Source organism: Mesoplodon mirus, assembly GCF_964341445.2.
Source record: "Mesoplodon mirus genome assembly, chromosome: 1".
Lineage (NCBI taxonomy): Eukaryota > Metazoa > Chordata > Mammalia > Artiodactyla > Ziphiidae > Mesoplodon > Mesoplodon mirus.
Window position 1 is genome coordinate 222,183,172 of NC_138976.1, and position 27,999 is coordinate 222,211,170.

The 27,999-nt window shown below is 38.4% G+C and overlaps 1 protein-coding gene across 1 annotated transcript; it reads left to right on the forward strand.

Moving 5' to 3' along the window:
• Positions 1–349: 349 nt before the first annotated feature.
• ESCO2 (establishment of sister chromatid cohesion N-acetyltransferase 2) lies at positions 350–27,997 on the forward strand. Its single transcript, XM_082618327.1, has 11 exons — positions 350–438; positions 1,577–1,645; positions 2,408–3,239; positions 6,526–6,619; positions 12,355–12,412; positions 15,160–15,286; positions 16,385–16,516; positions 17,967–18,056; positions 18,757–18,900; positions 23,320–23,495; positions 26,610–27,997. The coding sequence occupies exons 2-11, from the start codon at positions 1,593–1,595 to the stop codon at positions 26,740–26,742; spliced, it is 1,839 nt and encodes a 612-aa protein (XP_082474453.1). The 5' UTR covers positions 350–438; positions 1,577–1,592; the 3' UTR covers positions 26,743–27,997.
• The last annotated feature ends 2 nt before the right edge of the window (positions 27,998–27,999 follow it).

Genomic DNA, 27,999 nt, shown 5'->3' on the forward strand with positions numbered 1-27,999 from the left:
TTCAAATGTGAAAAAGAACTACCTCGAAATCTTAGAGAGGCTACTTTACAAAAACATCTTACACTAAGTGACCTTAGAATGTGCCTGGAGTTCCAGAGGGCCTCAGTTTTATTCTGCTAAAAACTACAATTCCCAGAATGCATCTTAGATAAGGCCTCCGGAATGGAATGAGCCCGGCGCGCCGCAAGGGATTGTGGAAGACTTGGTTTCTGAGAGAAGAGAGCTTTTAGCCTTGCAAGGGCGGGAGAATCTTGGAGACCGCCTTTCGGGTGGGCGGGGCAAACGTTAGTGCACAGCCAATCATCGAGACAGCCCCTGGACGCGCTTGGAAGCGGCCAATCGGGACTCACCTACTTCCGCCTGGACTGGCGCGCGAGAATTTGAATACAGTGGGGACCCCTGGCTCTGCTGAGGAGAGGTTGTCTGTCCGAGGGGCAGGTAAGTCCTGCGGAGGGTCGAGGCGTGGGGTGGAAGAGCCAGGAGACCGGGAGGTTCTGTGGAACGTGGAGGTGAATGTCAAGGAAAAAGAGCTTCTGCTCGGTGCTTGGCGCGTTCGCGGCTGGAGACCGAAGCCAGCGAGCGGGTGTCCGCACTTCCAGGTCACCGGGTTTCCATCTTTCTGACGCCGAGTTTTCTCGTCTTTTTGCCCTGACAGCGTTTGGGGACAGAGGCGCTTTTCTCTCCTACCTTTCCTCATTCAGCCCCGGAAAGGTCTTCCCTTAAACCGCAGCTCGACACGAATTCCCAGAGACCCAGGTCTTTCTGTTTGTTTGAAGTCAAGCTTGTGTAATTTTTTTTTTAAATACTTGATCCGAAGGAAAGGGAAGGGAAAACGCTTACTGAGCAACATACCATCTGCCCGAGAGTTAACATGCGTGATTGTGTTTACCCTCAGCCTTAGGAGGTCAGAGTATTTTGTAAATAAGGAAACAAGCGGCTCCTCGACTAGAAAAATGAGAGGATTATGCTTCCCCGTTTTCTTGCTTCTGATGAAAAAGCTAGAGACGGTCTCTGCCTTCTTTGAACATGCAGGCTGTTGAGAAAGACAGTCAAACGAACAACAAGAAAATGTGCTAAACGGATACCAAGGAGGTGCAGGATGGAATGGAAGCCTAGGGCAAGAGCATCTAACAGCGGGAGGGGTAGGGGTGAGGGCAGTGGCAAGGACAGCTGCCCAGAATATAAAGTGATTAAACTTGGTAGGGATTCATCAGGCTAATTGAGGGGAAAGTGTGTCCTGAAATGGGGTAAAATCCTTCCTCCTTGGTAGGATCATTTTCCGGCTTGAAACATGTACTATTCCTGCTTAATTAGTTAATTAAATTGTACTGTCCCTGCTGAATTAGTTGCTACTGTGATGTAGTGTTTTTCCTTTCCTTTTTTTTTTTTTTTTAACCTTCATGGTTTAAACCTTTATTAAAGTGATTTGCTTTTTAAACCCATCCCCCCTTTTTTGGATCTTTATGGACCATTACCCATCTGAGAATTCTTTCAGACTTATAAAGTATAATTTTGATTTACTGATTTTTATGCACATTGGATTAATTTGGTTATTATATTGTTCTGTTGCTTTTAGGAGTTCAGTTAAGAAGATGTCAACTTTAACTCCAAGGAAAAGGAAGCAGCATTCTTTGAACTGTGATAAGTGAGTCTCATCCTATGAGTAGAAAATCACCATCTTGCATTTTTTATCTCCACTCTTCTATCTCTAAATATTTCCATTCTTCCATTCACCTACTCCTTGTGGCTACAGTAATACTTTATATTCTAATTCTAGTCTGGAAATACTGTAAGCTTTCATAATTAATTCTTTAAGGCCTTTGGAGGGAATCAGAGAAAGGGCTGTTTCCTATGGCTTGGAAATGTGGGTCAGATCTTTTATTACCTTGCTCCTTTCTGCTCTCTTATGTAATATTTAACATACTGTTTTGCATATAGTAGATACTCATCCGTAAGCAATCCTATAAAGCTCTATACTCTATGTATGTCATATCAGAGATATATATTCTAGAACAGCCCTAAGTGGTCAGTTTATTACATAAAATTAATCATTTTAGGGAAATTATAGCAGGTATATAGCCAAAGCTTAGAAATAGGTTTTAAAATACACACACACACACACACATATATACATATATATGCATCTCAAAGCTTCTTTGTAAACAGTGTTTGTTTTTACAAACGTTGGAATCTTAGTTTTGAAAAATATTCAGATGCTTTGTTTGGTAAAGACAGAATTTGAGAATCCTGCTGTTAAACTACTAATGTATATGGATGGATGTTTGGTGGAGAAGATGCATTTTTAATATGCCTTACAGGTAGAGTTGTTTATTGCTTAGCAGTAAATTGACATAGAAATGGAAGCAAAATAACTATATTTATCAATGGACTGTGTTTCTTTTCATAGCCTATTATCAGAAATTCCATCAAAGAAATTAATTTTGGACTTCACTGAAAATGTATTTCCATCACCTAATAAAAAGCACATTTGCCAAAGCAGTGATAAAAATGAAGAAAAGATTCATTGCTCTCCACAAGGCCATTTCATTTCAAGTCCACTCAAAACGACTAAAAATAGATTGCCATCTGCAAATCAAGGTTCACCATTTAAATCTGCTGTGTCTACCATATCCTTTTACAACAAAGATAAGTGGTACCTCAATCCACTGGAGAGAAAGCTGATAAAAGAGAGTAGGTCTATTTGTCTAAAAGCTAAAAATGAAGATAGATCATATCCCAGTGTGACAGAAAAAATGCAGGGAAAACCAGCCTGCTCCAAGAAGATGAACAAAAAACCACAGAAGAGTTTAACTGCTAAGTGTCAACCAGGATATAAGTACATCAAGCCTGTGTCAAAGAATTCTAAAAATTCCAAGCAAAATCGAGTGGCCTATAAGCCAATTGTGGAGAAAGAGAATAATTGTTACTCAGCTGAAAATAATCTGAATGCTCCTCGCGTTCTAAGCCAAAAGGTCAAACCACAAGTTACCCTCCAGGGAGGAGCAGCTTTTTTTGTTAGTAGGAAAAAACCCTCCCTGAGAAAATTGTCCCTGGAAGATAAGCCATTACTGGGACTCACCCAAAAGAATAAATCAGAAGTTATTGAAGAGTCTGATGTGGAAACTGTCAATGAAAGAAGTTTTGAGACAAGGCAAGTGCCAAAGTGTTTGTTAGCAGAAAAAGAACTGAACACTGAGCTGCTGAGTGAAAGAAGTAAAAATGATGAGAAATTAATAAAGGTAAATGTAAATATATCACTTTAAAAACTAAGCTGGCTATATAACAGAGCTTCAGTATACATTGTATATACGTAACTTTGAACAAAATTTTTCTTTTTTTTTTTTAAACAAATTTATTTTATTTTTAGCTACGTTGGGCCTTCCTTGCTGCACGCGGGCTTTCTCTAGTTGGGGCTAGCGGGGGCTACTCTTTGTTGAGATGCGCGGGCTTCTCATTGTGGTGGCTTCTCTTGTGGAGCACGGGCCTCAGTAGTTGTGGCTCGCGGGTTCTAGAGCACAGTAGCTGTGCACGGGCTTAGTTGCTCCACAGCATGTGGGATCTTCCCAGACCAGGGCTCGAACCCATGTCCCTTGCATTGGCAGGCAGATTCTTAACCACTGTGCCACCAGGGAAGCCCAGAATTTTGTTATCTTTACAGTCTGTAGGACTGCTTTTATGAAGCCAAATAGTATCATCACTAAAGAATTTAGAGACAGGGTAGAAAGATGGGCTTTTCCTCCCTTTTTTGGCTTACAGAAGCCTACCAACATTTTCTTGGCATTAAGGTTTACATCTCATTAAGTTCCCTCATGACTGTGGTCCAGAGAAACTTAACTTTTACTTGGTAGTCAGTGTTTTTAGAAAGTAGAAATAACAAAATTCAGGTAGTAGATTTCCAGAGAACAAGCATATTTTTCTTTGTTTCAGCTCATTATTTAAAGTACTAACTTATTTTAGAAAATTTAGAGAATACAGAGAATATAAAAAATATGTATCTTCTGTAATCCCACTACTTGAGATGATCACTGAATGTATAGTTGGGTTTTTGTTTACTTTACATAGTATGTTTTCGTGGGTGCCATTCCATGCTTTTTTTTTTTTTTTGCGCTGTACGTGACCCTCTCGCCGCTGTGGCCTCCCGTTGCGGAGCACAGGCTCCGGACGCGCAGGCTCAGCGGCCATGGCTCACGGGCCCAGCCACTCCGCGGCATGTGGGATCTTCCCGGACCGGGGCACGAACCCGTGTCCCCTGCATCGGCAGGCGGACTCCCAACCACTGCGCCACCAGGGAAGCCCTCTATGCTTTTTTGATTGTGCTCCTGTTTGTCACAGCTGGCCTAGACTAGTGCTGTCTGATAGAATACCAATACATGTAATTTAAAATCTTCTAGTGGCTACATTAAGATAGTTTCTAAAAAGTTTAACCCAATATGTTTTAAATGTTACTGTTTCTATGTCGTCAATATAAAAAGTTATTAATGAGATATTTTGCATTATTTTTTTGTACCAAGTCCTTGAAGTCCATGTTTATTTCCACTTGCAGCATGTATCAGTTGGGACTAGCCATGTAGCAAGTTCTCATTAGCTGCTTGTGGCTGGTGGCTACCATAATAGACAATGCAGGTCTTTACCTTCTATTGTTGCCCTCTTGTCAGTAAGGAGAGAAAGGTGGTTTTCTTCCATGTAGCCACGTGCAGAAAGTAGTTGAGGCAACAGGCCTTAAGAAGGGCTCCCAGTTTGGTGACTTCCATGTCTGTGGTGACTTGTTTATATTCATCACAACCCTTGCAGCTGTAGGCTTTCACATACACTCTGAGGCTCATATACTGCTGAGCAATTCAAACTCTCTCTGTAGTCATTTCCCTCCTCACCTCCTCTTACTGTTCTCATTGCCTCCTCCCAAATCCAACCCCAGTTCCTACCTCTTGTCGTCACCTACATTTCACATCTCAATGGCAAAGATTATAATTGGTGGCCAGTGGACCAAGTCCAGCCCATGGATGTTTGCTTGGCCTACGTAACGTTTAGAGCCAGCATTTTTTTTTTTTTAATGTAAGGTAACAGATTTCTGGTGTTTCATGAAAAATTGAACTCTGGCAAAGCTAAGCCCACATTCCTGCATGGCAGTAATCTCCTGGAACAGAGTATCAGGCTACCATTTGACAGGTATGGGCTCTTCATTTCCTTCCACTAAATCAACGTGTGGATACCTATCTAGATCAGTCCGGTTTTGCTGCTAATTTCATTTACCTGCTGCCCTTGTAAGCATTTCTATCAAGTATTGCCAAGTATATTGTTAAATGGAGCATGTTCTTGCTTGCCTCAGCCATAACAGCAATTCTACTAATTCTTTATCTTGTTTCTGACAAAAAAACCCAAAAAAACAAAAAAACCCACCCCTATATCTTGATAGGGGTTTTGGGTTTGGGTTACATGATATATAAGTTTATGAAAAATTCATCAAACTCTACTTTATATCTGTACATGTCACTGCATATAAATATAACTCAGTTTTTGAAAATCTAGGGCACAACTCAAGCTAAAATTAATTCTCAATCCAATGAAGCAAAGTGTGTGCAGGGGAGGGGTCCTGATTAGTATCTCCATATCCATTTGATAATGAAGAGACAGGCTTGTTACAATGACATGATGATTTCTCTGCAGTACTCTTCTGACTTTTCTGAGCTTCATTTTAAGGGGTTAGGTTTTGGGTTCTGCCTAGTTTTTAGTAGTTTGAGAAGCTGGGCTTTTTGTGCATCTTAAATTTGTGGAACTGGGCTCTGTTCTCTACCTAATGTTTTGTTAAATACCCGCTACTAGTATTCATCTCTGCTAGATGAGGGTGAATCCCATTTTCATTAGAGGGTGCATAACTTTCCCCAACTCCTTATGGACCCCTGAGAAGTGGCAAACTGATGGGTTGTCTCACCTTTTCTGAGATGTTATGATGTTGAATGAGTTCCTCTTTAATCAAAAGTTTTTTCCTTTTCCCCCAAGCTATATATTCTGAGTCTCACCAAATAAGTAGCGTTAGTCCCTGCTACTGCCCCAAAAGTGGGAGTTTAGAAGCCTCTCCAACTACCCCAGAATGTTTTTTTTTCTTTCCTTGGCTCCCTGATTTTAAAGCTTGTGACAAAAGGTTGTTCCTTTTCAGTTTTGCAGCTGCTGGGGAAATTTTGCTGTTTTCACTAATTTTTTTGTTGTTGTTCAATTCATTTTTGTAGAAGGGATGTTCTATAATCTTCATTCTGTCATCTTTGTCAGGAAATAATACATTTTTGACAGGATGACAAATTATAGACTTAAATATATACACTCTGTCTTTTAAAATATTACATTTAGTAGATATAAAAGGAATTTTCCTTAAAATAGACTGAAAATTGAGAATTTAAAGTCATTATGAAATATAATTCATAATAAACTATATACTCTGTTTTAGAAGCAGATCTATTGGGATTCATTCACTAAATAGAAAATGATTAAGAATTATAGGTTTCCTTAATTTTACTTATTCATTATTTTCAGGATGCATCAGATAGAGTCATTTCTTCAAGGGAATGTAAAACCGATGAAAATAAGAGTTTTTCTTCAGAGGAGTCTTTCAGTGAGAACAAGGCAGGTAAGTAAGAGAAAAGTTTTCTTCTCAAAATGAGTTTATTTGCTTGTAATAATGCTTCATTACATGTGTCAATATAAAATTATGTACAATAATATTTTGGGTTTTTTAAATATTCAGTATCTGTGAGCTGTATCTTTGTGTTTATCTTGGTAACACTGTTTTCTATGATAAGCAGCGCAGTGCATTTTATGGAGGAGACAAAGAGACCTTAGGCTGGAACTTAAGACAAAATACTGATGATTAATTGGTCTGTGAGATGTGGCCAAGTTACTTAAGCTCCCTAGGGCCAGGTGTTCTTATCATACATACCCTACCTACCTTTTACCCCAAATAATAGGAGGGAGTGAAAACAATTTGTTATATATCTATGATCAAAGCCCAGTTGTAAGCAGCATTTAAAAGGCCATAAAAGGGCACTGAATTGGGCATCAGGAACCTTGGGGTTTTGTCCAGGTCTGCCACTAATTAACTGTGTGATCTAGGGAAGAGATCTCTAAAGTAAGGGGTTAGTCTTAATTTTTAAATTTCTCTTAGTCCTGAAATCCTATTATTAACTTATGATGGCACTGTTCACTTAAACAGTATTTACTAAACTATGAATATATAAAGAGGTTGATTAACATTCTACTTACCAGCCAGATTCTTTGTAACTTTAACTTGTTCATTATATCTATAAATTTGGAAATAAATTAAAATTCTAGAAGTAGATATGTAGACTATAGTGAGAAACTGTAGCTCACAGGAAGAAAACAAAGATAAAACTAAAAGCAAAATGGCCCTTAAGAGGATCTAATGACATAAGGACATATAGAATGATGATTCATAATGGTTATTCTGAGATATACTGTTAATAACTAGTACTTATTAGCTGCTGAATATGTACCAGGCAGTGCTAAATGTTTAGTATGCTTTCTGTTTTCCATGGGTTGTGCTATCCCTGATACGACAGAACATGTAGCAGAAAAATAATAATGGCTTTTCATTTACAATAGTTATAAAATTTTCTTTAAAAATAAATTTATTTTAGTACACTAAGTCCATTTAAGGAAAAATATTTAATAAATAAAATATAATACAGATGGTACAAGGGACTTCCCTGGCGGTCCAGTGGTTAAGACTCCGTGCTTCCACTGCAGGGGGCACAGGTTCAATCTCTGGTTGGGGAACTAAGATTCTGCATGCCACTCTGCATGACCAAACAAACAAACAAACAAAAGAACAGATGGTACAAGCATATGGCAAAATTCATAAAGGTTGTAAACAAATGATAAAATCTTATTACTTAATAACTAATTTATCATTTAATTCTTACAACAACCCTAGGAAATAAGTTTGTATGCCCATTTTATAGATGAGGAAACAGACTTAAAGTTAAGTAACTTACCCATAGCAGGTCAGATTCTCAACTGTCTTGGCCTTGTTTCTAGAGAATGCACTCTAATTATTTTTCAGTGCAAAGTTAAAAGTTTGCTCTTTTACTAAATAGCACACTTTCAATGTACTATTTTTCTCTAATCAATTACTATTTAACTTTTTTCTTTCTTTTCCTTTTTTTTTTTTTTTTTTTGGCCATGCCATGCGGCTTGTGGGATCTCAGTTCCTGGACCAGGGATTACACCTGGGCAGTGAAAGCTCCAAGTCCTAACCACCAGGGAACTCACACCTTTTTTCTTTTTTTTAATAAGCTTTTTATTTTGTAGTAATTTTAGATTTACAGAAAAGTTGTAAAGATAATACAGAGAGTTCCTGTATTACCCTATTTCCCCCCTTATTAGCATCTTAAATTACTGTGGTACCTTTGTCAAAACTAAGAAACTTAGATCATTGGTATGTTCCTATGAACTAAGCTCTAGACTGTATTTGGATTTGATCAATTTTTCCATTAATGTCCCCTTTCTGTTCTAGGATCCACCCTGGGGCTCGTATTGCATTTAGCTGTCCTGTCTCCCTAGTCTCCTCTGGTCTGTGATATTTTCTCAGTCTTTTCTTTGTTTCCACGTTTTTCATGACCTTGACTTTCTTAAGGAGTCCTGGCCAGCTATCTTATCCGGATGTTCCTGAACCTGGGTTTGTCTGATGTTTTCCTCATCATTAGACTGGGGTTATGGGTTTGGGGGAAGAATGCCACTGAGGTGAACTGCCCGTCTCACCACATCGTATTGGGTGCTGATGTCCACATGACATTACAGATGACGTTAACCTCTGTCGCTTGGTGAAGGTCAGGCTTGCCCTATTTCTCCACTGTAAAAGTTACCCTTTTTCCTTTCCCAAACTCTGTTCTTTGGAAGTAAGTCACTAAGTCTGGCCTGCCCTTTCAGGGAGGGGTGGGGATTAAGTTTCATCTCCTAGAGAGGAAGATTTTTCATATATTATTTGGATTCCTTCTTTTTTTTTAAAACAATGTTCCCTTGTTTTATTTTTTAAAATAATCCTTTATTTTTTTTTCTAGATTTATTTTTATTTATTTAATTTTGGCTGCATTGGGTCTTCGTTGCTGTGCATGGGCTTTCTAGCTGCGGTGAGCGGGGGCTGCTCTTCATTGCAGTGCACGGGCTTCTCATTGCGGCGGCTTCTCTTGTTGCAGAGCATGGGCTCTAGGCGCGTGGGCTTCAGTAGTTGCGGCTCGCGGGCTCTAGAGCGCAGGCTCAGTAGTTGTGGTGCACAGGCTTAGTTGCTCTGTGGCATGTGGGACCTTCCTGGACCAGGGCTCGAACCCGTGTTCCCCTGCATTGGCAGGCGGATTCTTAACCACTGAACCACGAGGGAAGCCCAATTTGGATTCCTTCTGTAAGGAAGAGTTGTCTTTATTTTATTTTTTTGGCCGCGTCAGGTCTTAGTTATGGCACGCAGGATCTTCATCGCGGCATGTAGAATCTTTTGTTGCAGTGCACGGGCTCTTCGTTGTGGCGTGCGGGCTTCTCTCTAGTTGTGGTGTGTGGGTTTTGTCTCTAGTTGTGGCGCACAGGCTCCAGAGTGTGTGGGCTCTGTAGTTTCTGGCATGCGGGCTCTCTAGTTGAGGCGCACAGGCTCAGTAGTTGTGGCGTGCAGGCTTAGTTGCCCCGCGGCATGTGGGATCTTAGCTCCTCGACCAGGGATTGAACCCTTATCCCCTGCACTGGAAGGTGGATTCTTTACCATTGGACTACCAGGGTAGTCCCTATTTATTCAATCTTTAAATAAATAAGTGGACTCCTGGATATTCATCAGTGTGCACTCATGAATATTTTATATTTTGGTTAAAATTTAATACATTATTTATGTATTCTGTTGCTCATATTGTTCCAGCTTTGACCACTGGGAGATATTTTCAGGTCAGTTCTCTTTGACCTGTCCCCTTCTTTTGCTTTTTGAGCACTTCCTTCTTACTTTCTGTCACTACAAGATGCTCCCGGCTCACCTTGCGTTTGCCTTGATGCAGTCCTAGACTCGGCCACTTCTCCAAGGAACCCTGGTTCCTTCTGTTGGGGAATATAATTTAGAAACCAAGTTCTGGACTTGGTGTGCTTGTTGCTACTTGAGTGTCGTAGCTCCTAGGCCCTCTCAGCAGACAGAGCTAGAAAATATCAATATATGTATGTATCCTAATCCATGTATATGCACACATCTATAATTGTTTGTGTATCTCTCCATGTGTACATATGCTAAAGAAACATAAGTTCAAACTTGATGTCTTTGACTAATCCAGTCCCCCAGGGGTTATCCCTCCCTTCCTTCTTTGTTTATCTGTAGCTTCTCTCAGACAGTGAGAGACTTGGCTCCTCCCGGTCACTGTGCACCTGCTCAATTACGTACAGTCTCAATATACCTGCAGGACAGTTTCAGTATTAACTCATTCTGTGAGAAACAGATTTACCAGTGTATACCATTTAAGTACAGTCCTTTTGTCTTTAGCCTTCTAGTTTCTAGTCAAAATGTTGTTTTGTAAAGTTACTTAGGTCATCTTTCCTTTCTTCCACTGTCTCCTTCAATGCAGTTCTCCATGCAGTTCTAATGCAGTTAGATTCATTTGTCACAGTCTGTATTCCATCTTGGGATCCCTCAACATCATGGTTGATTTTTTTTTAATACATACATTCAATTTTACTCTTTGTTATATATAGTTCTATGGATTTTGCAAGTGCATAGAGCCGTGAATCAACCCCTCCACTACCCTACAGAACAGTTCTCTCATCCTAAAACTTCCCTTGTGTGTATCCTTTGTAGTCACCTATTCCACCCTTCTTCATCCCCCTGGCAACCGTTAATCTGTTTTCTGTCCCCATGGTTTTACCTTTTCCGGTCAAAATGTCACACAAATGCAGTCGTGCAATAGGTAGACTTTGGGGTCTGACTTCTTTCACTTAGTAAAATGCGTTTAAGGTTCATGTGTGTTGTTGCATGTATTAATAGTTCATTCCCTTTTTTTTGCTGAACTATGGAATTACCATACATAGTCTGTTTATCCATTCCTCCATTAAAGGACATCTTGGTTGCTTTCAGTTTTTAGCATTTATGAATAAAGCTGCTATAAACATTTGTGTACATGTTATTCTGTGGACATAAGATTTCATAACACTTGGGTTAACACCTACAAGCATGATTGCAGGGTTATGTGGCAAATCTATGTTAAACTTTACAAAAAAACTGCCAGAATGTACCATAGCAACTGCGCCATTTTGCATTCCCACCTGCAATGAGTGGGAGTTCCTGTTACTCCCCATTCCCTCCAGCACTTTTTATTGTCAGTTTTTTGGATGTTAGCCATTCTATTAGGTGTGTAGCAATAGCTCATTGTGCTTTTTTTTTTTTTTTTTTAATGGCGGTACGCGGGCCTCTCACCGTTGTGGCCCCTCCCTCTGCGGAGCGCAGGCCCAGAGGCCACGGCCCACGGGCCCAGCTGCTCCGCAGCACGTGGGATCCTCCCGGACCGGGGCACGAACCCGTGTCCCCTGCATCGGCAGGCGGACTCCCAACCACTGCGCCACCAGGGAAGCCCACTCATTGTGCTTTTAATCTGCATTTCCCTAATGACAAATGATGCAGAACATCTTTTCATGTGTTTATTTGCCATCTGTATGTCTTTGGAGGAGGGTCTGTTCAGATCTTTTGCCCATTTTTAATTGGACTTTTTTTATTATTATTGAGTTTTAAGAGTTCTTTTTATATTCTGTATACAAATCTTTGATCAGAAATATGATTGAAAGTATTTACTCCCTAGTCTGTGGCTTGTCTTTTTATTCTCTTAAGTTTTTGCAGAGCAAAACACTTAAATTTGATAAAGTCTAACTCATTTAATTTTTCTTTCATGTATTGTGCTTTGGTGTTGTATGTAAAAAATTATTACCAAACCCAAGTTCATGTGGATTTTTCTACTAGAAGTTTTATAGTTCTACATTTTGCATTTAGATCTGTGATCCGTTTTGAGTTAATTTTTATGTGAGTGTTGTCATTTTTTTGAATGTGGATGTCAAATTGTTCCAGCACCATTTGATGACTGTCTTTTCTCCGTTGAATTAATTTATGTCTTTTTGTCAAAAATCAGTTGACTGTATCTGCGTGGGTGTTTCTGGTCTCTCTATTTTGTTCCATTGATCTATTTGTCTATGCCTTTGTCAATACCGTACTGTCTTGATTACTTTTAAGTCTTGGAATCAAGTAATGTGAGTATTTTGGTTTTATTAACCTTTAAACTCTTATGCTTTAAAGCTTTAAGTTTATTCTGTGATACAAATTATTGTCACCTTTTTCCCTACAAGTTTCTCCTGAGACCCTTGTCTATCCCATCTTCACCGTGTCTTCAGTCAACACAAAAAGGTAAGTGTCACTCTTATTTTAATGTTCAAGGTTTAATTGTGAGTCCACTGGGTCTCTTTTTCTTTCTTACACTATTTAATTTGGAGAACAGTGTTTTTTTTTCCCCATTAAAGAGATATTGAGAATAGGAGATGAAATCAGATCCTCTCATGGAAACTTCATAAGAACTTGAAGAGTTGAGAGAAGGAAAAGACCTTTGTGGACTTGGATAGTAATAATTGCTACACTTTTATACAGTACCTGACCCATAATAAGTAGTTTATATCCATTATCTCACTTATCCCCACAACAACCTAGAAGATTGATGCTATTATTACCATTTTCAGCTGGGAAAACTGTTTGTAATTCAGCCACAGTTGCACAGCTATTAGTTGGCAGAGCCAGGACTAGAATCCATATTTTAACCAAAGCCCATTAGGCTGTATTGCCACCCCTGTGTGACAACATATTGATAATAGTTCATGTTTAATGGGCGTTTACAACCTCATGGTGTAGATACCATCATTACCCCATCTTATAGATGAGGAGACTCTGGCCAGAGGAGTAAGTAACTTGCAGCAGCTTTTTGCTGTTATAAATCCCAGCTGAAGCTACCACTATCCTGGTCAAAGCTAAAACTGGAAGTGTGGGGGGCATGGGTACATGTGAGCATAAGTGGAAAAGCTCTGAAAAAGAAGTTTCTTATAGTCTGAACGTCTCATCTAGCTAAGCAGCTTTGGTTCTTTTCTCCCTATTTGATGATAAACAACTAAAGGTATTGAGCAAGGTACGTCCTAGGTAAGTTCTCCTACTCTTAGGGCATCTCACCCTATATTGCCTTGGAGATTGGGTTGGGTGGGCAACTTTTCCCCTTCAAAGGCCATATTCCTAGTTTTTATCACCCTTCCCTTTTCTCATCTGTCTTCTTTCATGACTATCTATTGAGGATTGAAACCTACCACAATTAGCTAATAACAGTATATAAACTAACTTAACCTAGCATAAGGAGATATTAGGTGACTGTTGGTTGAATCATTTGAAATTTGTTCATTATGTAGGACCTAAAAAATCAGATATCATCAATTTCTTATGGTTTAATCTATGAGTTTTACTTTAGGTAGGTTACAGATTCTTTGGATTTGTAGTCTCACGTTTGGCATAGAGTATAGGGTATAGAGTACCATGTGGTATTGAACTACACCGTGTTTTGGAGATGGGAAGGTAAATAACACATGGTCCTGCTATCAAGGAAGTTATGGTTAGAAGAGGACAGGCATTTAAACAAATACGTATAATAAACTTAAAATTGCTAGGATAGAAGTAAAGTGATTGCGGTCACGCATGCAGGGGTGGGAAGAGCTGAGGTACTTAGCAAACGTTGTATAAGGGGTGGAGGGGGTCAGCGACCTAGACAAGTGTTTTTTATATTACAGGCATTAGTAGTTTATCAAATCAGTTTAAGGGCATCACATCTAGCATTTTTAAAAAATGGAATAATGCATCTCTCACGTAGTAAGTGTATTTAGTGAATCCTTTTTTTTTCCGTTATATATATATGTATCTGTATTGGTCATCATGCGAAATATATTTCTCACCATAGGTTTGTCAAGTCAGTTTGAAAGCCATTTTCTAGTCAGATGCTAGCAAGACACCTTGGGTTAGCATAAAGCATTAGATAGGGTTTTTTTTCCAGTGTTTTTTCATTTGTCAGTGTCAGCTTCTGTTTGAACCCCTTGCTTTGGGTACTTGGTTTTTTTCCTTGCCTCTACTCTCTAGAGATTTCTATTTCTTTGATCCTTGGAAAAAGGTCATTTCATTATAAGGCAAGGGTTACAAACTCAGTGCCTACAGAGCCAGCCAGGCTGGACAGAGACTGGAGCCAACTGGAGAAGCATGCCCCACCTAAAAGAGCATGTGCTGTGTAGCTCCAACTAGTAGATTCTTCAATGAAACAGGTCTAATGATCTTACAGTGTCTCTTGCAATGTTGTAAATACACATTTTTAAGTGGAATCTCTAGATTTTAAAATATTGGTAGCTAATCCAAAGTTTTAAACTCTGTACGAGTTGATCAAAACATTTGCTAGCTGGTTTTGGCCAAAGGGCTCCTGTTTGCAGTCTCTATAAGCCAGTCCCAGCGTTCTCTCCTAATGCGAAAAGGTTGCCTCAACAACATCTCTCCAGCCAATTTTTTTTTTTTCTCTAAGAATTTGAGAATAGTAGGGTGCTGCTTTAAGCATGCGGACTAGCGAGTGTATTAGCCTCACTCACTGCCCCAGTAAAAAGTTGTTGGATCATAATGTGCTGGTGACTGACTTCTTGTGGGTCTGTGAGATTCCGTATTAGAGTCTACATATCTGCTATGGTATTCCAGGAGTTTCTTTATGCCTACATGGGTAAATATTGTCCTAAGTTTTGATAAAGCAAAAAAAGATTAAATTTTAAGGGTGACATCAACTTACAAAGAAATCCTGCACATATGCAGCTGATACTGTAGATGAAATCCCTTCGACGTGGTGTTAGATGACAGGGATTTGAGTCTTTCTGCCATTCTTCACTAGTTACTTTACCTTGAGTAGTTTACTGATCCTGTCTGAGTGGGCCTCAGGTTTCTCATTGTTTCTAGCCCTATTACTTCATCAAGTTTTGTCGATAGAAAGAAAGCCTTAAAAATTGCAAAGTCCTCTGCAAATGTTATATATATTTCTTTTCATTATAATTTGTCAAATATTTTTAAATTATTAAATAATACCAACTTTCTACTTCAAGATCTCTAGTTGAAGAACAGTCTTCTGTGGGATGCGTCACGTCTACTAACTTCTTGAAACAAATCAATACACAGAAAAATACTAATACCAGAGATGCAAATAAAGAAACAAAAGACCAGCTCGTCATTGTGAGTAAAGTTAAAACAAAGCTCCTCCTGTACATGGCTCTCACATACAGAACCTGAAGTCTGACGTGTTGTCTAAGCATAGTTACCGGGGGTTATAGATATTCTGAGTTTGTAAACGCTACCTTTGCTGTAGTGGCAGCATTTAAAGCTAGTCAGGTACATTTTTGAACTGACGGTGTTGGGCAGTCCTAGCAAAGTAGTAGAATGCTGATGAATGAGTTGCCTCTGGATAAGGAAAAGTATTGTTGATCTATAAAAGACTTAATGAGAATAGCAACATTGCATTAGACCTGGGTTTGGCAGACTATGGCTGTGGGCCAAATCCGGACCATGGCCTATGAGCTAAAAATGGCTTTTACATTTTTAAAGCGTTGGAAAAAAAGAATATGTGTGTCCTGCAAAGCCTAAAATGTTTACTTTCTGGCCCTTGGTAGAAAGTTTGCAAACGCCTATATAGACAATTCAAAATTTGGTATTTTTCAGTAGCATTAAGCAAAGCCTTATGAGATACAATGGGAATTAATAAGCCTTGACATTGAATATCCCTGAATTCTCTATATTCATTAATTTATCTGTGCTTTTCCTGAACTTCTACTATGTATTTTACTTATTTTTTATCAACTCTTGGGGAAAAGACTTTCAGACTCCTAACCACTTAAGGAAAAAATACTATATAATGAATGTAGAAGTCCTGAAATTTTTACCCTGCCTCTTTGAAATGAGGCTTTTTTACGCCTCTAGTATAGGAGCTTAATAAGGAAATTCCATTGTTTATCTTAGCTATAATATTTATGATTTAATCTTATTGCTTCCTAGAACTATGGGTCCAGCTAAAGAATCTTGATTTTTTTTCCACTGTCCAAAGAGGCAGTTTCACTTCTTTCATCACTATTGCATGTTTAGGGCTCTTCTCATTCCGTTTTGTTTATGCAGAGAGAGAAGATAGAGTAACCAGACTTTCATTTAGTATTTCACCTGTGCAGCATAAAAACAAAAAGTGAGGACAAATTTGAATGAATGGACAAATTTACATGAACTAAATGTAGAGCTAACTGTGATGTGTTTAGATAGGTTTTTTTTTTTCTCTTCCAATTGTAGGACGCTGGTCAGAAACATTTTGGAGCCACCATGTGTAAGTCTTGTGGCATGATCTACACTGCTTCCAACCCCGAGGATGAACTGCAGCATGCTCAGCATCACCACAGATTTCTGGAGGGAATCAAATATGCAGTAAGTAAAAAAATTAGTCGTTTCCATTTGTTCTAAAAAGTGAAGCTGGACTTCCCTGGTGGCGCAGTGGTTGAGAGTCCGCCTGCCAAAGCAGGGGACACGGGTTCTTGCCCCGGTCCGGGAAGATCCCACATGCCGCGGAGCGGCTGGGCCCGTGAGCCATGGCCACTGAGCTTGCGCGTCCGGAGCCTGTACGTCCAGAGCCTGTGCTCCGCAACGGGAGAGGCCACAGCAGTGAGAGGCCCGCATACCGCAAAAAAAATAAAAATAAAAAAGTGAAGCTGCTTTAAAAGATACATTTCTTTTGCCTAAATATGGAAAGATCTATGTGTCCAAAAATATTTCATCATCTGCAATTTTGTTGTCCTTAATATTTGAGACTGACGGTATTTAAAAGTTAAGTTTTAGTAAAAGTGCCACTTCAAACCTCCTGTCCTAATGTAAGAGAAGCTATTGTTCTAGGCTGAGTGAACATCCTGCATCCTTACCTCTAGCTTTCAGAGCTGAGCAGTCAAGATACAAAACTCAAAGACTTGAGGAGTTTCTCCTTTCCTCACTTTAGTTTCTTCTTTATCGATAACCTTAGAAAAACGGCTTTTCTTTACTGAGAAGAGAGGTCCCACCTCTTCATCAAGCACTCTCCTACTCCAAATACATCCTATTGTTGGCCTTATCTTTATGACTACACCTGCTACTCAAATGCACTCCCTTTTTTGCCTATTTTTATTGCTGTAGTTCACGCCTTCATAATATTTTTTTTTTTTTTTTTTTTTTTGCGGTACGCGGGCCTCTCACTGTTGCGGCCTCTCCCGTTGCGGAGCACTGGCTCCGGACGCGCAGGCTCAGCGGCCATGGCTCACGGGCCCAGCCGCTCCGTGGCACGTGGGATCCTCCCGGACCGGGGCTCGAACCCGCGTCCCCTGCATCGGCAGGCGGACTCAACCCCTGCGCCACCAGGGAGGCCCACGCCTTCGTAATAGTTTTATTTATTTATGAAAACTCTGGTGACTTCCCCGGCGGTCGAGCAGTTAAGACTCTGCGCTGCCAGTGCAGGGGGTGCAGGTTCGATCCCTGGTCAGGGAACTAAGACCCCACTTGCTGATGGTGCGATGCCCCCCCCGCCAAAAAAACCCCTCTGCTTATCCCACCCCTCCCCCACCTTCACACCCCTAATAATTCATTGTTTTTTCTTTATATTCCTATGAAGGGCTCTTATTTGACTTCAACTTATTTTATAATAGATTGTTTACATGTCTCCTGATAGGGTGTCAGCCCCTGGAGGGCAGACACTTTGTTTTAGGCATCTTTTATTTCCCTTACCACATTCCTGTAGTTGGGTTTTATCATTTTTATATCATTCATTGTCCATCTTTTTGTTCTCTCCAGACCATATTATTTAATTTTTTTCCCTCTTCAGATTAAACTGTGACTTTTTATTTTCCTTTGGCAGGGCTGGAAAAAGGAACGTGTCGTAGCAGAATTTTGGGATGGGAAAATTGTGTTGGTCCTGTCACATGATCCGAGTTATGCTATCAGAAAGGTGTGGAACATTAGTTTTTCTTTTCTTTTTTTCATTGAAGTGTAGTTGATCTATAGTGTTACTTTCTCAATCTTTGTTTTCCTCCTACTCTCCCCATTCTCTACCAAGAAATCAACCTATGTTGAACTGTAAAATACTTTTGCTTATAGATAATCCGCTGTACTTTGGTACAGTTGTAAGGAGGACTTTCATAGTACGTCATACAAAATTAAACTTACAGTTACAAGACAAAGGAGTGTCAGGGGGAGATTAAAGAAAACAGATAAGGCTCTATAGCTTATCTTTTACCTACATCTTCAATTTGTGAGAGAGAAACTAAACTTATAATATTGAGAAATTAATGGCTCCAGAGTCTAATTCTTATGTTGGTGTTGCCTTTGTCTCTTGGGCTGGATGTTTAGCCCCAGTGAACAATGAATAAAGCTGAAATAAAATCGTCCTACTCCTTATCCCTCCCAAGGGTCTGAATTTCTGTCTGCTGAAAGCAATCTTTAAAATAGTTTCTTAAAACCCTGTTTCCAAAGTGGCAGAAACATGCATCAATAGTGAAATAATTTTGGAATTGTGTAAATTTAGGAAGTAGAGATAAAAGAGGCTAAACTTGGTAATGGTAATCATACTTTTTGTGTATATAAATATGTATATTTTCTATTATACTTTCTAAAACAAATTCACATCTTTTGGTTTTTAACATCATTAGGTCGAAGATGTCCAGGAACTTGTCGATTATGAATTGGGCTTCCAGCAAGTTGTTCCCAGACATCCAAACAGAACCAAAACTTTTCTCTTTATTTCTGATGAAAAGAAAGTAGTTGGGTGTTTAATTGCAGAGCCCATCAAACAGGTATCGTATATGTCTAATAAGTTGCTGGTATAATTTGTGAGCAAAATAAAGTAGTTGGGAGAAGTCTCAAGCATTTAAGAATGCTACCATTAATGAATTTTTCCTTCTAAAATATCCTTGACCATATAGATCATTGAAGTCATTTTTTTCTATTATATCTGGTATTTTGCCTTATATAAGCAGGATAAGTCAGTCTTAAGTTCATGTTGTCTTTTATATACCTGGACTATAAAGTATAGTATTTTTTTTTTTTTTTTGCGGTATGCGGGCCTCTCACTGTTGTGGCCTTTCCCGTTGCGGAGCACAGGCTCCGGACGCGCAGGCTCAGCGGCCATGGCTCACGGGCCCAGCTGCTCTGCGGCATGTGGGATCTTCCCAGACCGGGGCACGAACCCGCGTCCCCTGCATCGGCAGGCGGACTCTCAACCACTGTGCCACCAGGGAAGCCCTAAAGTATAGTATTTTAAATAAGCTCAGCTGTTGAACATGTGGCTTAGTGCAGGTTAATATGTTTGGCAAAATAGTCCTTACTTGTGCCTTAATTAGAATCTACTTTGGATACTAATTAGCAGTGTTCTAGCAGAGGAGCAAACAGTAGCCCATGGGCCAAGTGTGGCCCTCCACTTGTTTTGGTAAATAAAGTTTTATTGACACACAACCATGCTTATTCATTTCCATATTAATCTGTGGTTGCTTTTGTGCTACAAAGGTAGGGTTGAGTAGGTGCAAAAGAGACCACGTGGCCCAAAGAGTCTAAAGTATTTACAATTTGACCCCATACAGAAAAAGGTTGCCAACCCTTGTTCTACAATAGAGATATATAGTTTTTGCCTTTCAAGGAGCTTACAGGGTAATCTTTAGCTAGGAAGACGTATAGTTCAAATGTGTTCTTTAAACCTGACTTTATAATGTCCCACACTTATGTCTCCTTCCTTTTAAAAATACTTATTTGTCTCAGTACATCTTGAAATGATGCTCTTAGTCCTTTTTATTTTATTATTTGAATTTTATTTATTTTTTTATACAGCAGGTTCTTATTAGTTATCTATTTTATACATATTAGTGTATATACGTCCATCCCAATCTCCCAATTCATCCCACCACCAACCTCCCCCCACCCCCCGCTTTCCCCCCTTGGTATCCATACGTTTGTTCCCTGCATCTGTGTCTATTTCTGCCTTGCAAACCAGTTCATCTGTACCATTTTTCTAGATTTCACATATACGCGTTAATATACGATATTTGTTTTTCTGACTTACTTCACTCTGTATGACAGTCTGTAGGTCCATCCACGTCTCTACAAATGACCCAATTTCGTTCCTTTTATGGCTGAGTAATAATCCATTGCATATATGTACCACATCTTTATCTATTCGTCTGTCGATGGGCATTTAGGTTGCTTCCATGACCTGGCTGTTGTAAATAGTGCTGCAATGAACATTGGGGTGCATGTGTCTTTTTGAATTATGGTTTTCTCTGGGTGTATGCCCAGTAGTGGGATTGCTGGATCATGTGGTAGTTCTATTTTTAGTTTTTTAAGGAACCTCCATACTGTTCTCCATAGTGGCTGTATCAATTTACATTCCCACCAGCAGTGCAAGAGGGTTCCCTTTTCTCCACACCCTCTCGAGCATTTGTTGTTTGTACATTTTCTGAATGTAAAGTGATACATGCCCATTCTAACTGGTATGAGGTGATACCTCATTGTAGTTTTGATTTGCATTTCTCTAATAATTAGTGATGTTGAGCAGCTTTTCATGTGCCTCTTGGCCATCTGTATATCTTCTTTGGAAAAATGTCTATTTAGGTCTTCTGCCCATTTTTTAATTGGGTTGTTTGTTTTTTTAATATTGAGCTACATGAGCTGTTTATATATTTTGGAGATTACTCCTTTGTCTGTTGATTCATTTGCAAATTTTTTCCCCCATTCTGAGGGTTGTCTTTTCGTCTTGTTTATAGTTTCCTTTGCTGTGCAAAAGCTTTTAAGTTTCATTAGGCCCCATTTGTTTATTTTTGTTTTTATTTCCATTTCTCTAGGAGGTGGGTCAGAAAAGATCTTGCTGTGATTTATGTCAAAGGGTGTTCTTCCTATGTTTTCCTCTAAGAGTTTTATAGTGTCCAGTCTTACATTTAGGTTTTTAGAGTTTATTTTTGTGTATGGTGTTAGAGAGTGTTCTAATTTCATTCTTTTACATGTAGCTGTCCAGTTTTCCCAGCACCACTTATTGAAGAGACTGTCTTTTCTCCATTGTATATCCTTGCCTCCTTTGTCAAAGATAAGTTGAACATCGGTGCATGGGTTTATCTCTGGGCTTTCTATCCTGTTCCATTGATCTTTATTTCTGTTTTTGTGCCAGTACCATATTGTCTTCATTACTGTAGCTTTGTATCTTACTCCTTTTTTATACGTGCCTTCCCTTTTTTCCTCTCATTTCTACCATCTTTCTTATTTTCCTTTTTTCTGCTTTTCATCTCATATATATATGTTTATACACACACATACACATATACATATATAGTCTCTTGTGTGTTTATCAGACAGTAGAGAGAGAAAAGCAGTTGGTTTGTACTATGGGCTGTAAAAGTGATTAACTTGACCTTTTGTTTCTTTGATCTTTTTCTTTTTTAAAAATAAATTTATTTATTTAATTATTTTTGGCTGTGTTGGGTCTTCGTTGCTGTTTGTGGGCTTTTCTCTGGTTGCAGGGAGCAGGGACTACTCTTCATTGCGGTGCGCAGGCTCTCATTGTGTTGGCTTGTCTTGTTGCAGAGCACGGGCTCTAGACGCACAGGCTTCAGTAGTTGTGGCTTGCGGGCTCTGGAGCGCAGGCTCAGTAGTTGTGGCGCACGGGCTTAGTTGCCCAGCAGCATGTGGGATCTTCCCAGACCAGGGCTTGAAGTTGTGTCCCCTGCATTGGCAGGCAGATTCTTAACCACTGCGCCAGCAGGGAAGCCCAAAATCTACATTTACTGGACGTAATCCCTCAAAAGTTGAGGAAGATCTCTATAGCCAACTAACTCATACATATACTCTTCTATTCATTCTCATTTCAGAAGCAAAGTTTTCTCAGTGGGAGTTAAAACTTAATATACACGTATCAAAACAGCTATAATAGAAAATAGTGACAATAGCAAATGCTGGTGTGGATGCAGGGAAACTAGATTTCTCATACATTGTTGGAGGAATGTAAAATGTTACAGCCCCTCTGGAAAAAGTTTGGCAGTTTCTTAAAAAACTAATCATACATTTACCATATGACCCAGCAATCATACTCCTGGGCATTTATCCCAGAAATGAAAACGTATGTCTACACAAAAACCCACACCTGAATGTTTATAGCAGCTTTATTTTTAATAGCCAAAACCTGGAAACAACCGAAGTGTCCTTCAGTAGGTGAGTGATTAAACAAACTGGTACATCCATACATGGAATATTATTTAGCAATAAAAAGGAGCAGACTGTTGATATATGCAACAACTTGGACAGGTATCAAGGGCATTGTGCTGAGTGAAAAAGAGCCATTCTCCAGAAACAGAGACACAAACGTAGAGAACAAATGTATGGACACCAAGCAGGGAAAGTGGCGGGTGGGATGAATTGGGAGATTGGGATTGACATATATACACTAATATGTATAAAATAGATAACTAATAAGAACCTGCTGTATAAAAAAATAAAATTAAAAAAAAAGCCATTCTCAAAGGGTCACATTCTGTATGAGTCCATTTGTATGATATCCTCAGAATGTCAGAATTTTAGAGACAGAGAACAGATTGTGGTTGCCAGGGTTTAGGGATGGTGGGGGGCAGGGAAATGGGTGGGATTATAAAGAGGTAGCAAGAGGAAGAGCTTCGTGATGATGCAGTAGCTCTGTATTTTGATTGTGGTGATGGTTAAATCAGTATTCAGGTATGATGAATTGTCATGGAACTATACACACACATTGCACCCATGTTAATTTCTTGCTTTTGGTGTTGTACTATAGTTATGGAAGATGTAACTATTGGGGGAAATTGGGCGAAGGATACATGTCCTCTTTGTACTATTTGTCAACTTCCTCTGAATCTATAATTATTCAAAATAAGAAGTTTAAAGAAAAATTTAAATACCCAATTTCATAGTTTATGTGCAAAAACCTTCTTTAATGTTATTAGTTTTTTAGAATATAAAATGTACATTTTAGGATGGAGAGAATTACACTAGGATGTGGGAATATCTCAACACCACTAGTAATTTTTAAGCATTGTGTGACTGTAAATGGGCAAGAATTCAAGAAATAGCAAAGAATTTTAACATTTTTGTGAAAGTAGGATAAGATTAATTTTAGATACTTAAATTTTGTTTAAAGAATGGTTTTTAAAAAGAAATGTGAACTCAGCTGTATTGTTAGCTCTAGATGCTTCTGTGTATCATTGCAGGCCTTCCGTGTCCTGTCTGAACCAACTGGTCCAGAATCCCCAAGCTCTAAAGAATGTCATAGGGCTTGGCAATGTTCAGATGTACCAGAACCTGCAATCTGTGGGATAAGTAGAATCTGGGTCTTCAGACTGAAGAGAAGAAAGCGCATTGCAAGACGACTGGTAGATACTCTCAGGTAAGAAATAAAATAAAATGGATTAGACCCAGCTTAGCTTTCCCAGAACCTTTCTCGGCTCATGAGCCAAAGGGAATGATGTTGGTAAGACACTTCTATATAAATACTACCAAAGTCAGGCTAAGGCAATGCTGGCACTGAAAAAAAAAAAAAAGAACTAGATATACTCAATTTCGGGCACAACATTCCAAGTCTGAAACATTCTAGCCCAGTGCTTTTCAAACTACCTGTGGTCAAAGACTGGATTTTGTTACAGACCAACACATTAATAAAATAAAGTAAAGATAAATTGCTAGGAAGCAAACAAATGGAAAAATGGAGGTCCAAATTTTTATTAGCTTCAACACATGTAAAATTACATTTAAATAAATCTATAAAAACAAAGTATAAGTTAAAAAAAAAGAATTTTCGGGACTTCCCTGGTGGTCCAGTGGTAAAGAATCTGCTTTCCAATGCAGGGGACGTGGGTTTGATCCCTGGTCAGGGAACTAAGATCCCACATGCCACGGGGCAACTAAGCCTGTGCACCACAACTATTGAGCTCATGCGCCTCAACTAGAGAGCCCGCGTGCTGCAAACTACAGAGCCCATGCGCTCTGGAGCCCACGCACCACAACTAGAGAGAGAAAACCCAAACGCCGCAACTAGAGAGAGAAAACCCATGCACCTCAACAAACAGCCCACATGCTGCAACTAAGACCCAATGCAGCCTAAATAAATAAATAAATAAATAGAAAAAATAATTTTAGAAATTGTACATTAAAAATAAAAAAAAAGAATTTTAGAAATTGTACATATTTATTGACCGTGTGTGACTAGGTAATTAATAAAGACTTACTGCAACTCACAAGTGTAACTAAATGTAAAAGTAAATTAGCAAGACAGCCCACAGAATGAGAGAAAATATTTGCAAATCATTTATCTAATAAGAGTATAGTATATCCAACGTATATAGAAGAACTCTTACAACACGCAAGAAGACAACACAATTTAAAAATAGGCAAAGGATTTCAGTGTATTCTATTTTCTTCCAAAGCAGAAATACAAATGGCTGATAAGCATGTGAAGCTATGCTCAACATCCTTAGCTGTAAAGGAAATCACAAATCAAAACCATCATGAGATACCACTTCACAGCCACTCGGATGACTAAATGAAAACAAAGGGAAAATAACAAGTGTTGGTGATGATGTGGAGGAAACTGTAATCCTTGTATGCTGCTGGTAGGAATGTAAAATGCTACAGCTGCTGTGGAATCTAGTCTGGCAGTTTGTCAAGAAATTAAACTGTTACCATATGACCCAGCAATTCTGCTCCTACAAGTATACTCGAGAGATGGAAGCATAGGTCCACACAAAAACTTATACATGAAGGTTCATAGCAGCATGATTCATAATAGCCAAAAAAAACCTGTAAACAACCAAATTCATGATTAATGGATAAACACAATGTGGTATATACATACAACACTACAATAGGATATTCAGCCACAAAAAGGAATGAAGTTCTGATACGTGCTAAAACATGGATGAACCTTGAAAATATTATGCTAACTAAAAAAAGCCACTCACAAAATACCCCATATTATTATATGATTCTGTTTATAGAAAACATCCAGAATAGGCAAATCCATAGATAGAAGTAGACTAGCAGTTTCCAGGGACTGAGGGAAGGGTGAATGGAGAGTGACTGCTAATGGCTACAGGGTTTCTCTGGGTGATGAAATGTTCTTGAATTTTGTGCAATTTTTGAATATACTAAAACCACTGAACTGTGTATTTCTAAATGGTGAGTCTTTGGTGTATGAATTCTCCATTTTAAAACTACAGTATGCACACTTTGTACTAACACTGTATGTTGGTACGTAGTTGATAATGGGACAAATGAGTTTGCTTCTTTCTTGCTTGTTAATTACCTAATCTAGGTTAGGTAGATGAGTTTCACAACACTTACTCTCTCAACCTCTATCTTTAAGATAACAGATTACAAACCAATGACTCCACTTTGACAAAACCAAGGACCACACTTTGAGTAGCACTCTGCTAGCCTTTGGGTTCCATACACTTCTTAAGAAAGGACACCAAGACCATGGCAGGGCTGCAGTCCTAGGCCTCAATCCTAGTCCCCCACCATACCTTACAAAGGGGAGCAGTGAGAGTTGAGTGAGTTGGTGTCTGTAAAGATTTTGTTTCATAGTTAATTGTGAAATACCTCCATTTTCTATATTTTATGTTGAGATACATAAATTTGGTATGGAGAATACCAGTATATAACCTGGTATGTATTTCTTAATAACAAGGATATTCTCTTATATAAGGACAGATCAGATATCAAATTTGGGGTATTTAATATCCCAGTATAATGCTAGACTATCTAATGTATAGTCAATATTTCAGTTTTGTCATTTGTCTCAAATGCTCTTCATAGCATTTTTTTTCCTGTTCAGGATTACATATTGCATTTAGTCATAATATCTCTTTAGTCTTCATCTTCCTTAACCTGGAACAGTTTCTTAGCCTTTCTTTGTCTTTCAGGACATTGAAGAATTTGGAGAGTACAGGCCAGTTATTTCATAGACTATCTCTCAGTTTTGTTGAATTCTTTCAGCTATTTCATTTTATTGCTTTTAATCATAATTGAGCTGGATCAAGGAGAGTTGTAGTCAAAATGCAGATTAGTTTTTGCCTTCTTAAAGCCCTGAGTGTGTGATGTAGTTGAAAAGAATATAGTTATTGGTTAAAATAATTATTTTTTTTGTTGTTATAACTATCTGTGGCTTTTAACTAGCAATATTGTCTCATATTAGTTGCTTACTATCACGGATCACCTAGAGTCAACCGGATGGTTTGTGTGGCTCCCTTTGCCTCTCAGCAGAACTTTTTCTGGGCCTTAGTTTTCTCATCTGTGAAATGATATCATTAGACTTCCACCTGTAAAATACAAGGCACTGAGTCATTTTACCACTTAATAAAATAATGTTGGTTCTAATCAAGAATATGTAAAGAGATTGAAATTTTTTAATTGGATTGCTTTAAAATATTGATATAATTGTGCTTATGTTTAATCAAAATTTTAAGTTGTTTCCACTGTTAAATTATCTTTTTCTCTTTTTTAGGAATTGCTTCATGTTTGGCTGTTTTCTCAGCACGAATGAAATAGCATTTTCTGACCCAACACCAGATGGCAAGTTATTTGCAACCAAGTACTGCAACACCCCTAATTTCCTTGTATACAATTTTAATACTTAAAGCCAATTTCAACTATAGAACAGTTACTATATGGATGAGTTCAGACAGCCCATTATCATAAAATACACACTGTTTAACAAATATCAAAATAAAAATACTAAGACACACACACATATACAGAAACCTGCCTCAGTTTTGTTCCTTATAAATTGAAAAGTCAGGGGTAAATTCGTTGAAAATTATCTAGGGATGCAAAGAAAGGAAAAATCTTTGGATGATGTATACTGACTAGCACTCTGAATCCTTAATTATGAAACTTGGTAGCTATAGCTGGAAGATACTTGCCTTCTATGTAAGAACATTGACAAAGCAAGGTGGTTTTCCACACAAATGTGACCACTTATCATTTATAAAGCACACCTTGGGGCCAGAATTTTCTCGTGCCTGATCAGAAGCAAAGAGGAAAATTTAAAGACAGGCAAATAATTTCCATCCCCATTTTTTTTAAAGGTAATTCCTGAATTTGTACACAAAATTCTCACTTTATAGGCACTTGGCTGTAGCAACTCAGTTTGAGTATATTTATTTTGAGTTTCTAATTTGTACCAGGGAAAGATGATAAAGAGTAAGATTTCCATATCCTTTTGTATAGAACAGAATTCTAGAGCTTAATATTTTTATCTTTTTAAAAATCATTTATCAAAACACACTTGTCATCAGATTTAATTAAACTTAGTAATTGCACTATTGTCATTTCATTAATTTTTGGTGTTTGAAAATGCTAATTGTGTTACTTTTCTTTAGTGAACTTACTGCTGGTGATTGATGTCTAACAAAATGGATACCCAGTTGGATTAGATGATTCATATGATTACATTTTAAATGTATACTAACAGAACCAAGGTTAGTAAATAAATATATCGAGGCTGATGGGCCACAGAACATGACGACATTATGTAAATACACCTAAATATGCACACATTTTTCTGGTATAATTCTTGGATACTTACTTTGAAAAGCAAAGAATTATTCAGTTTTTTTTTTTTATTCTAAAAAACTCATGTCATAACTTCTCTCTGGCAATAAGACTCTAGGGAAGTAGTGTCCAGGTTGTAACTCTATGTAGAATCTGTTCCTCTACATTCTTTTATTTGCCTTTAATGGTTCAAAAATTTAAAAGCCTGGGTTCCACAAAGACTGTGGAAGTGTTAAAATGTGTGTAATTTTACAAACATTTTAATGCTATTTTCTGCACTGCTGTGTTTAAAAATTGTCTTAAATATTTTATTTAAAAAATTTTATTAACATTATTTTGCT